Consider the following 12,815-nt stretch of genomic DNA (forward strand, 5'->3'; position numbering starts at 1 on the left):
GGTAGAATATCTTAGGAAGAACAAAGTTTAAATTTAGTCTCAGACAGTTACTGTCTATTTGAGTGCAGAGGAAAAAGAGGATGAAGTCACTGGGACTGAGAATTTCCCTGAGATTATAAATACCTCATTTGAAAAATGGCTCTTCCTCACTTTTTAGACTCTAATAGAGAACTGAGAAGCCAACTTCAAGGTACATGGTGATGTTAAAAATGACTTAGAAAAATTAAAATTTGAAGTCTTATTTCTTCTATAAGATTGGGAGGACCCAAGAAACATTAATAGTTAAATGGAAATGGTATGTACAGGGAAGAACCAAAGAAGGTTGTCAAAGCTATATGAAGAAGTAGCCTGAATCCTCAAAAGAAAGCAGACACTGGCTCTAGAGCAGTCAGAACTCAAGACTTGGAACTCATTGGGGAACCTCTAGCCAAATTAGGTAATGAGGCTCATGAATGATTGGTTCATAGGTGGGCATAACACTCTAGAGCCAAGGGAGGCAACTAGTTAGTAGAGTGGATTGAACACTGTACTTGGAGTACTCATCTCATTGAGTTAGAGATCTCATTTGAGGTCATCACAAAGATTGTGAGAAGGTCTGGGAGACTGAATATCTGTGGGACTTTGTCCCTGGTGGACCAGTCTGTGACAGAGAAGCTGGACAACTGGCCATCATTAGAGATAAGGACTTTCATCAGAATCTGAACTTTTTGTGGGAAATCTACAATAAATCTAAAATTCCACTTTTGGTGTTGAGTGTCCCCACAGATGACTCCCATGCTAACAAACATACTATTTTTTAAGGGTGACAAATTAGGCACAAAGGGTATACAAAAAAAGTGCTTTATATAGCTGTTAGTTACTACTGTTATCATCGGGGGAGTCTGGGTCCCTGCCAATGATAATGACACTCAACTATGTGGTCTCCAGATAGCTTGGTTGATTTCTTAAGACTGATGATAGGTTCTGAAGAGGAGGGCTCAGTGATCTCTTCCTGTCATTCTGTATCACATTATACATGTACTTTGATGAAAAGAATGAAAATTCATTTTTATGTAGCACTTCAAAGTGCTTTTCTCACAATAACTCAGTGAGATAATGTTGGAATTATAATTTCCATTATGCAGATGAGGAAATAGGCTCAGAGACATTAGATGCCTTGCCCAGTGTCATACAATTAATAAGTATGAGGGCCACTATTCAAAGTTAAGTGTCCTACTGCCAAGTCTAGGGCTCTTTCTACTCTACCATGATGGTTCTCATTTTAGAAACATATTGTTCCTGGAGACTAGCCAAGATGGCAGAGTAGGAGGAAGCAGTACAGCTGAGCTCTCCCCCACAAATACTTCATAAAGATTTAGAAAACACCAGCAGACCAAGTCCTAATTAGGAAATAAAAAATCATAGTGAATCATTTTTTCATCCCAGGTCAGCACTGGGAGACACAGAGAGATCTATATGAGGACAAGGTCTAGATAGGAACAAACTAGCTGAGAGTAAGGAGGACTACAGTTCACAGCTGTGAATCAGAGAAAGAAGAGGTCCCAGATATTGCACAAAGGCATATGATTTTGTATAGGCAGCAAGAACAAATCCCAGTTGTTAGCTCTGTCAATTACTACCCAGCATGGGATCACAGATCCAGTATAAATTATGAAGGGACCATACATCTAGGGATGGTGATCCAGGGCAAGGAGTATTTGCAGGTTGCAGATTATATTCTGAGTGAGTAGCAAGTAGAGAAGCCAGCAGCAGTTTGAAATCTAACCCCAGAAGAAGAGTAGGACTTGAGATCCAGCCTCTAACCTAGTGCAAAATCTATAGAGGAATAATGAGGGCATGGAAGTCAGACCAAAGAAGAATCTGTAGTTCAGTAACTCTGGACCTGTAGAATTTTCTAGTTGTCTGGCAGAGGCCAACTCTAATAGTAATCTACTAGAGTTCCCACCAGGAATTTCAATTCAGGTCATGGATTTTCAGAGCTCAAATTAAGAGGTCTGGGATCAGATTTTGCAGCACAACAGGCTTTTAAAAAATGCAAACTGAAAGTATTCAGTTCCCTAACCTGAGCTATTTCTGAGATTTTTGGATAACATGAAGCTTAATATCCCAAGAAAGTGGCAGCAGGATCCAGGATGACACAGAAAAGGACTAAGCATGAATGTCACAGACATTCCTGACTGCAATGCCCAGAGTCTAGCCCAAGTCTGAATCAGGAAATCTAGAAGAATAAGCCACCAAAAAATGAATCCCACCATAGAGAGATATAGTAACGTGGATGTTCAATTCACATCTCAGGAGAAGAAAATTAGTCCCAAACATCTATAAGTAAAATCTCAAAAAAACACACAGCTTGGGCTAAATTAAACTATAATTCCTGGAAAAGATAAAACAGTTAGAAAAATGAGAACAGCAGGGAATAAGATGGAAAAGAAATGAGAGATGGAAGAATGAATTAGGAAGAGAATTAACAGCTTGGCACAAGAGATACAATATACTAACCAGGAAATAGATGCCTTGAAAAATAGAAGGAACCAAATAGCTATAGGGAGAAATAGTATAAAACCATAATAGAAGGATAATTTGATGAATCCTTTACAGACCTAGAAAACTTTAACCAAGAAAGAAGTTAAGAACCTGAATATAATTTTAGAAAAGTTAAATGTGATAGATTTCTAGATATTATTAAATGGGACTAGAAAGGAATATACATATTTCAAAGCTGTTTTGGCATTTTACAAAAATTGATCTCACAAAATATAAAAAGCAGAAATATGAAACATCATTTGCAGACCACAATGCAATAAAAATCATATTCAAAAAAGGTCCACTGAAAAAATGATTAAAATTAATTGCAGAATAAATAACAATCTGAAGGAAAAGTTGTTAGAAAACAAATAATTAAAACAATAGATCTTTTCATCAAAAATAATGGCAATAATGAGAAAATATACCAAAACTTTTGGGAAGCTATTAAAGTGGTTTTGGGGGGGCAGCTGGGTAGCTCAGTGGATTGAGAGCCAGGCCTAGTGGTGTGAGGTCCTAGGTTCAAATCTGGCCTCAGACATTTCCCAGATGTGTGACCCTGGGCAAGTTGCTTGACTCCCATTGTCTAGCCCATATTGCTCTTCTGCCTTGTAAACAATACTTAGTATTGATTCTAAGATGGAAGGTATGGATTTAAAAAAATAATAGGAAAAGAAGAAATGCTACTAAATTCTTTGTTTGGTGAAAAAAATGGTCTAATACATAAACAAATAAGACAAGGCAGAAAGCAAACCTTAGACAAATATCCCTAAATGAATATTGACAAAAACATTTAAATAAAATATTTGCAAGGATACTATAGCAATATATTACAAAAGTAATATATTACACTATTACCAGTTTGGATTTATATCAGGAATGTGGGGTTAGTTCACTATTAGGAAAACTATAAATATCACAGACCATAATAATAAGTAAAACAGAAATCATAAGATATAAATAGATTTAAAAAAGCTTTTGATGAGGCATAAAACCCATTCCTGGTAAAAAGAACAATTTTAGAAAGCAAGAAACAAACAGACTTTTCTTTAATATGAGTAGTATTTATCTAAAACCAAGATCAAACATTATATACAAGGAAGGGGGATAAACTATACAGATCTTCCCAGTAAGTTCAGAGGTAAAGTAAGGATGTGCATTATCATCACTACCCTACTAGCTATAGCAATAAGAGAAGAAAAATATTTAAGACAATTAGCAGAGGCAAAGAGGAAACAAAATTATGCTTTTTTTCCCTGGATGGCATAATGGATAATGTGCCAGGATTGGAGTCAGGAAAATGTGAGTTCAAATCTAACCTCAGACACATACTAGCAGTGTTACCCTGGGCAAGTCAACCACAACAAAGTGGGAACAAAAATTAATTGAAACAATTAACAACTTCATTAAAATGGAGGGATATAAAATCACATAAATCATCAGCATATCTGCATATTGCCAATAAAGCCCAGCAGAAAGAGATAGAAAGAGAAATTCTACTTATGATGAATATAGAATGTATAAAATACTTGTGAACCTTTCAGTAATACACTTACTGGTTCTATTTCAACATAACTATAAAAGGCTCTTTTCACAAAGACAGACCTAAATAAGTGGAGAAATATTAATTGCCTATGGGTAGACTGAGCTAATATTAAACTGATAATGGTAACAATAATAGCTAACATTTATATAGTGCCTACTATGTACCAGACATGTTGCTAAGTGTTGTATAAATATTATGTAATAATATGACAGTACTGTCAAAGTTTATTTATTTATTCAGTGATATACAAATGAGCTAGAAAAAATAACAAAATTAATCTGGAGGAATAATAGGACCAGAATCTCAAGGGAAATAATGAAAATAAATGGAAAGGAAAGGGACATGCAGTACTAGATCTTAAACTAGTACAAAGCAGTAATCATCAAAATGATGTGGTTCTGATCAAGAAATCATTTGATCAGTGGAAGAGACTCGGTACACAACATATAGGAGCAAATGAAGCCAAATTCCCTCTTGTTTGATAACCCCCCACCCCCAGGTGTTGGAATAGGAAATCACTATTTTTACAAAAACTGTTCAATTTTGAATCAATGAATTTCTTGCCAATTTAATTGATAATTATCTTTCAAGCTGCTTCTTCCCCTCCTTGGACATCTAATCCTCCAGTTTATGTAGCAGAGGTCACTAAAGTGTTAATGCCTTAACATGAAAAGGATTTAAGATCTTTCTGTCAAAAATCAGCAACTCTAAGATCTTAACCCAATGGGATCAAATCCTCTAACACCTCAGTTTAGATATCAGGTTTCTGTTTTTTAATGAGAGAAATAGAATTTGTTGTTTCCACTTTTCCTTTATAATAGTTATTGGGTTATCCTTAGAAATCGATTCACCACCTCTCTGTTTCTGACTGCTTCAGAGATTAGTTTTAATCCTACCACACTGAAAGAAAGGGAAGATGATTTTCTAAAGATTTCTTCAGAAATGGCAGGAGAGTAAAATGGCTCAAACCAAGCTGCTTACATTCAAAGGACTTTGCAATAAATTAGCACAGACGTGTTATTTTGGCAGTCATAGGACAAGAGTTTACTGTGCTTGCATGTTTGTGTCTGAAATTGTCTTGCAGTGCATCCCACATGCACAAGGAATGACAAGAGAGAATTTAGAAATGACAGGTGACAGTCGACTTGTCAATGGAAGAACAAAACAAACAACCCCCCCAGAGAAGGTAAGAAATCTGACTGTTGTTCCAAGATCTTTCAACAATTCAGGGAGGAGAGAGGGGTGAGGGAAAGTGAGGAATCACCTACAGTCCTATAAATCATTTTCTTCCCTAATCCTCAACTCTTGTAAGATTCTTTGAATGTACATTAGTCCGAGTGCAACTTTATCTAAAAGAGTAAAAGGATTTCCTTGGGAGAGGAAATGTTAGAAGTCATGGTTGGTTTTGGTAGGAACAGTGATCTTCAGTAAGTCTGAGCTCAGCTGCAACCAGCATTTCTGATGGCTGGGCAAGTATCATAAATAAACTCCAGTATAAGTACCAGGAAAGGTATTCTCAAATCAATTTTTAAAGACAAGGTCAGTGAGAGGCAAAGAAAGGGAGTGGAAGAAATGTACTACTTGGAAGCTTCCTCGTTTAATTATTCTCAATAAATAGGTGCTAAACTCAATTGCTTAGACCTGCTAAAGAAGTATAAATGTTTTTGTGCCTTTAGGGTGACTGGCTGCTCCACATGGGGCATCATTTTGTTGCCAGTTATGGGATGCTTTGCAAAACACAGACAAAAGGGTTTTCTGCTATAATTGAGGAAAAACAATAGGTTACCACTAGGCTTTTCTGCTCTTGAGGCTTTCTGTCCAGGATACAAACTTTATGAAGGTATCTGGATCTCCAGGCAGCTGGAAACACCTGCATTCTAGAATCATGGTCCATTTTCCTACTCTTGAACACCCCTTCTCATCTTGTTACAACTAAATTTGAATGTGTTGTCACCTTGCTCTCCCTTTCCCTATATCCCAATGTTACAGTCCCTAGTGATGTGGTGCCTCAGTGCCAGGTACTTGGCATTTGCTCAATAAATTGGCTGAATGTATTTTTATCAAAATTTGAACCCAGGGTTGTTTATTAAATATCTCTTCTGTGAAATCCATAGATTTGGCATGGTATAGTGGATAGGGGGTTGGTCTTGAAGCCAATAAGGATTTTGGTTGAATTCTTGCCTCTGACATATACTAGCTTGTGACCCTGGATGAGTCATTTAACTCCTCTAAGCAATTCTCTAAGACAATAAGGTATGGAGAAAGTGCTGAGTTTCAACTTCATTGGCAGAAGGAATTTCCTCATTTAGGAGTTCCCTATATCAGTGTAATAATGAGTCTAGTTCCTAGCTATTTCCTAGAAGAACATAAGGGACTTCTAGAGCTGAGTCATGAAAAAATCATCTGGTCTCAGGACCTTTTGTCCAAGGGTAATAGTATCAAAATTCAGAGCTGCAACTAGCAATTTTTAAGCCTGGGAAAACCAATGAAATGTGCTCTTAATTTTGTGTCCCTGAGGTATAGCCACTGAGTTGTGTAGGGAGAAACTGCCATTCAACAGTGACTTACTTTAACTATTTATTCTTCTTAGATAGATAAGCTCATTTGTTTCCATTTTGATAAAAGACTAAAAGTGCTATTAGATACCTCTAAGTTGTGAGAACTAGGACAAAGTTTCAGCTATCATTTTCTGGTAATGGCTCTTACAAAATGATCTAAAACAAGTTGGATTTTCTTTCTGTACATATATATTATGTATATATAATATGTATTTTTAAATCAAGGGAGGAATGAAGTTAATGCTAAGATTATTCCAGTACCACACACTTCGTTCTCCTTCTGAGCATTGAAGAGCCCAACAAATTTTCATCTTCTAAAGAGATTTGTACATTCTGAAAGTATAATGACTCAATCTGAAGCCAGAAGACACCCCCTTCCTCTAGAAAGTGGATCATCAAAACTAAAAGTGGCTTGATTTAAAAATCATTAGCTTCCCCTTATTTGTTTTTGCTCCCTTCAAATCTCCAGATTTCTGTAGGTCACTAAGTAAAGAATAATATCTAGGTAAATAATTTAACCTTTGGTGACTTTGCTGCTAGGATTTGCTAATATTTCCATAAATGGCACAATGTTTTGGTCCATTTCTCTATAGTGGATGTACTTTGCCACACTGACTCTTCTAAATTTGATTTCTGAATCATTTCCAGTGTTATGATAGAAAAGAGGAAAAAGTAATGTGAGTTGGGAAGAGAGATGAGGCCCCCGGAGCTGCTTGAGTCCTTAGGCATATTTTATAAGCTCCACACTTTCCAGGGACTTCCTTCCCCAGGAGCAGCCCCTCTCCTCCTGCCAGTATGGCAGCACCCAGCCAGTACTGGCAGTTGATCAATGATTATGGAATTCTGTCTGTAGACTATGCCTGGGGTACAGAAAGCAGCCAGGTGCCCCACAGAAAATATGTAGACCCCTAAATACAAGGAACAAAAGAGCCTTGCGGAGGCTAAGATAGGGATCATTCATGCTTGAGGGTTAGGACAGGTTAGGCCAGGAATGTTTGGCAGAGATGGAAGAAAATGCAAATTCCTAGCCTCCCACTTAACTTCCAAGGTTTTCCATTTCTTTTTGAAGAAGGAGCAACACATTCCTCTGTGGATGTTCAAAATGTCTTATGAATCCTTTATTTGGAATATTTTTAATGCTTTGAGTTCTTTCTGCTTTTTCTTCTCCTCTTCCTCAACTTCCCAACACAGAGACTAGGGAAAAAGATGATTTTTTTTAGCTGATTAGGATTTTCATTACAAGTAGTTAGGAATGATCCTGGTCACCTTTCAAAGCCCTGAAGCTGCATTACAAAGGTTAGCCCAGATTGCTGCAAATTCTGCGGGCACACCATTGATTTTTCTACCTTTAAGCACACTTGATATTGTAAAAAAATTTGCTCTTTGCATCTTTCCCAGAAGGGTTTTTAAACATTACTTTCTGTCTTAGAATCCATATGGAGTATTGGTTCAGAAGCAGAAGAGCTCTGAGGGCTAGGCAATTGGAATTAGGTGATTTGCCAGGGTCACACAGTTAGGAAGTGTCTGAGGCCAAATTTGATCACATGCCCACTTGATTCCAGTCCTGGCACTGTGCTACCTACCTGCCCCTTCTCTCAGGTTTTAAGGGCCAGTTTTAGTATCTAGAAACATCCAACTAACCCTTTCTGGATCCAGTACCCAATTAGAACACTGTCTGAGTTCTGATTCACAGCTCCTTTCCATCTAGAGTTCCCTATCAGAAAAGAACAGATTTCTTGTCTGAAACCATACCAGCTCCTTGGAAAGAAAGGAAATGCTTCTTCACCAATGAGAGAAAGAAGTCACATTCTGAGATGGCCTGGGGAGTAAAAGTATTCTTATCCCTCCTAGAACACTTTAGAGCCCCAAAAGATTAGAGGGGCAAGCAGAGGCAAAGAGGAGGAAGTTAGAAGAAAAAAGAGAGAGAAAGAGAGGAAAGAAGGGTGAATAGTGAAAACCTCTGTGAGCAGGAGCCTTGGGCTGGAGTGTTACCCAACTCTTCATGAATACCCAAGAAGGAGATTAAAATTCTCCCAGGGAAGGTAGGCAGCAAATTCATACCTGTGTCACTCTCTCTTAAAAAAGTATGTGTGTATATGTATATACACATATGTATATGATGTCATTATACTTTTAAAATATTACAAAACACCAAAAACAAGTATGTTTATATGAGAATGTATGTATATACATAAAACCTTTATTGAAAGGTTATTTGAAATGTCAGTGAGGAATATTCTCTGGGACCCTGATTGTTTCTTCACCCCTGAAATGCTTTCCATTTCCATTCTGAGTACTGGAAACTCCAGGGGAGAAGGCACAACACAGCTGCTGAAAATTGGTGCTTGTCGTTGCAGGCATTTCAGTCTTCCCCACTTTGGGTGTCATTATGACAGTGTCTCTCTATGCCACATCTGGCTGGTGGGGTACCAGTGACTTGGGTTGGGGGGAAATGGAGGGAGTAATGAAAATCACAATTTATATCTGGGTTGTCACCAAAATAAATCATACCTATTCCCCAATCCTCTGCCCCCACCTCCTGCCATCCTGCCCTCTGCATCCCAATCTGATTCTGACAGACACTGCCATAGCAACCTAAGACATTGGTTTGAAGTTCATGTGATAAAGTTCTGATATGCTGTTCCATAAATCATATATTTTATGATCTACTCACTCGGAGAGAAAGAGTTGTTTTTACCTGCACATGACCAAGTAAAGGTTCTTCATTCCAAGAAAGATCCAAAGAGCTTTTCAAAACTTTGATAGAATTTGGTATGATTTACTAAACAGAACAAACTTGCCCAATTGGGAACTAATCTAGCTGCCTTTCAGAGTAATTCAAACAAATGTCTTAGTCTATGAGCTCACAAATATTTTCTGATGGGTTTATTTTGGGCTAACTTGGCATTTGTATGACTTTAAGTTCTCTTCCAAAATTATACCAACACTTTGATTAATTTTGAATGCCCCTAAATGATTTTTTATACCAGGGCAAGCACCCAACTTTGATTTATAAATTGCAACAAATACTCGGGATGTAGGAGCCTTGTAAGTCCATAGGACTTGACACCTACTCCATGAAAAGTATTATTCCAATAAGGAATTCTCAAGAGAAGACCTTATGTTGCTTCTTGAATATTCTTCCTGTGGCAGGAAGATTCTGATGCTTCATTGGTTTCAATTTAATTGTCTAGTTGTTTTGTAGTTTTCACCCAAATATTCTGGTATGATACCCCTTCTACATGTATGCTCTCTTCATAGTATCTCCATTCTGCTTTCTAAGAAGATTCAGGCAGGTTCATGATGGCTTAGTGAATTCCAATTCTGCAAAATTCTAGAGAAAATGGTACTTTCCGTACTGGCAATATTCATTATTATTCCACATACTGGAGGATGTCACTTCCTGAGGTAGGAAGTACTAGATTCTCTGGAGTTTTTTTTTTTTTTTACCAAAAATAAGCTTTGCCTTACCAGTATAGAGATATCATTTAGAGGAAGAGAAAAAGCTGCATCAATGTAGAAGTGTACTTTTGACTATAGGGTCAGTTTTATAGTCAGTTTTACTTGTTGAAAAACAAAAGCTAAACCTCATAAGGAACTAGGAATTCATTATATCCTGGTATTAGTTCAAAAGGTGACATTTATGGATAAATGGACATAAGTGGTTTTTATGGATATGAGAGGTTTGAAAATTTTAAGTCACCAATGAAAAGCGAGACTGATATACTGGGGCTAATGAATGATTAAAATGTTATGACGAGATTAAGAGTTAAAATTCATAATGTGCTATAGTAACATGTTTTCTGATGGCTTTATTTTGGGTTAACTTGGTATTTGTATGACTTTAAGTTCTCTTCCAAGATTATACCAACATTTTGATGAGACTTGAATACCCCTAAGTGATTCTCTATACCAAAACAGGCATCCAGCTATGATGGATAAGCTACAATAAATATACAGGAATTAGGAGCCAGTGGGCTCCTCTGATCTACTGGATTGGGTCACTTCCCATAGAGCTAGACTTTAAGTTTTGGGCTCTGATTCCTTTCTGTAGAACATGTGCTCTGGCCTCTTATTGGAAGATATGTGCCATGTTAAGATCAGGATGCATCTTCTAATGGATTACCAGTGTATCAAAGATGACTGGCCATACAGTGATCAGCTGACTCTGGCTTTGGCTCATAATCATCTCTAGTGCAATTCCTATCATGGGTGACCAATCAAGAATTACTGTACCTGCTCAACAAAATGTATGTCCTTCCAAAATGGGTCAAAGCATATGACCCACAGAAAAGGACTAGAGCTTATGCCCAGTTCTATGGGAGCTGTCCTAGTCCATTCAATTTTAGGAGTATGGGAGAAAGGATCCATGATCCCAACTATTATACTATTGAAATGCAATGAAAATTCTAATTTTCTGTGGGCTTTCTTTTTAGGAGACCAGGACTGATTCTTTTGCCACCTCTTCACAATGGATCATCATGAGGAGGAGGAGAACATTTCTTTGGGGGGGGGAGAATATGGAGAGGGAAGAGATTGCTGGGAGGCTTTTCTATTTTACTGCTCTTGCAAAATCTGGAATGAATTAAAGCTAGTCACTGACCTCTGTGACAGGGTCTGTGTGTGGGGATGGGGAATTTGTGTGTATATGCACCTGTATCTGCATGTAAAAACACAGGGAAAGGAATTAATAGGGAAGCCTACATCATTTTGGTTTCTCCCATTGATCTCCCATTTCCAGATACATACCCAGTACAGCACATCTGTCCAACCCTCCATTGTAATGCACTGGAACACCGTTAACATGGCGAAGGCGAAATTGTCGAAGTTGGTGATGCCGTGTTTGGGTCCATCCCACCCTGCTTTACATATTGTACCATTCTGGCACTGCCGTCCATGTCCCGTGTCAAGGGCACAAGGAGAGGGGTCATCTTCTACTGGGGCATCTCAGGTAGCCAGAGGAAATAAAGAAAAGACAAGGGGCAAGGAAGGGGGAGGGAGGGAGGGAGGGAGGGAGGGAGAGAGAGAGAGAGAGAGAGAGAGAGAGAGAGAGAGAGAGATTAGAGAGAGAGAGAGAGATTAGAGAGAGAGAGAGATTAGAGAAAAATGTTGTTTAAGGTTCATGAGTATACAGACAAAATAATAAGAACAAGAACAACATACATGAAGCCAGTTTTCATCTTGGAGCCAGGATAATTCTGTAATATGTTAAACAATTTGAATAACTGAGGGTTATCATATTCTGGCACCAATTCAGAAAGTAGTCATTTTGGATATTTGTCATACAGCTTGGAGACTTTTGATTCAACAATTGACTTAATGTACCTGGATGCTGTGCTATGTTAACACCATGCTCTTCTGAGCAATAAAAATACAGCAATAATGCTGACATTTATATCACCAGCGTGCATAGCATTCTGCCAAGTTCCTTGAACTAGATAATGATGATGGGGGAGAAAGATAATGACTGGTGAAATGAGTTGACTTTTCTTTGAAGAGAAGTTTTATTGAAGTTTTTCTCTGTATACTCAAGTTATCTAGTCAAGGAATATGGTACTTGGAAGCTTTCTCAACAATTTATTATCCAAACAGCTTATTTAAAGATTCGAATAAAAGCTCATGCATTTCACTTCTCTTGCCATGATTCATGACATCCCAACCACCTAGTCGAGATATCTTAAAAATTCAAGATTAACTTTTTTGCTTTCTAGAACCCAGATACCAAAAGATTATTTCTAGGTAGGTTGTTTCTCTTTCCTGAATATGCTCTGTAGAAAATAGCAGCAATTTTGCAGTTTGGCAATGCTTTTTCGGTCACCTGTAAAATGGCATATTTTTTATCCTCATGGGGACATTAAAGCATGGCAAAATGAAAAGAATAGTTTGGTCACTCCATAGCACATCCATGATTCCCAACTTTATATTATGCAAGTGTCTTGTAAAGAGAACCTTTCTAAATGTCTTACCTGTTGAACTAAACTAATATTCAACCCATTGGAAGTTATCAAACTGTCTTCTCCACAAATCAAAACTATGATCCTGCAATACCTCCAGGAAATCTGTGTTAAAATTAACAAGGCCCCCTTTCTGGTAATTTATTTGCAAAGTATCTTTCTCTCCATCTTTTTAAAAACCCAAGACAGAAGAGTGGCAATGGCTAAGCAATTGGGGTTAAGTGGCTTGCCCAG

At 37.7% G+C, this 12,815-nt stretch overlaps 1 protein-coding gene across 12 annotated transcripts in view; it reads right to left on the minus strand.

Moving 5' to 3' along the window:
• CACNA1C (calcium voltage-gated channel subunit alpha1 C) overlaps positions 1-12,815 on the minus strand; it is a 997,067-nt gene that overhangs the window by 253,252 nt on the left and 731,000 nt on the right. For 11 of the 12 annotated variants that reach the window (XM_056800748.1, XM_056800749.1, XM_056800750.1 and 8 more), the window contains one exon: positions 11,377-11,573. In XM_056800748.1, coding sequence (XP_056656726.1) covers positions 11,377-11,573 — 197 coding nt within the window. The remainder of the gene's footprint in view (positions 1-11,376; positions 11,574-12,815) is intronic. The other variant, XM_056800743.1, reaches the window with a different exon arrangement.

The sequence above is a fragment of the Monodelphis domestica genome, chromosome 5 (genome assembly GCF_027887165.1).
Source record: "Monodelphis domestica isolate mMonDom1 chromosome 5, mMonDom1.pri, whole genome shotgun sequence".
NCBI classification, from domain to species: domain Eukaryota; kingdom Metazoa; phylum Chordata; class Mammalia; order Didelphimorphia; family Didelphidae; genus Monodelphis; species Monodelphis domestica.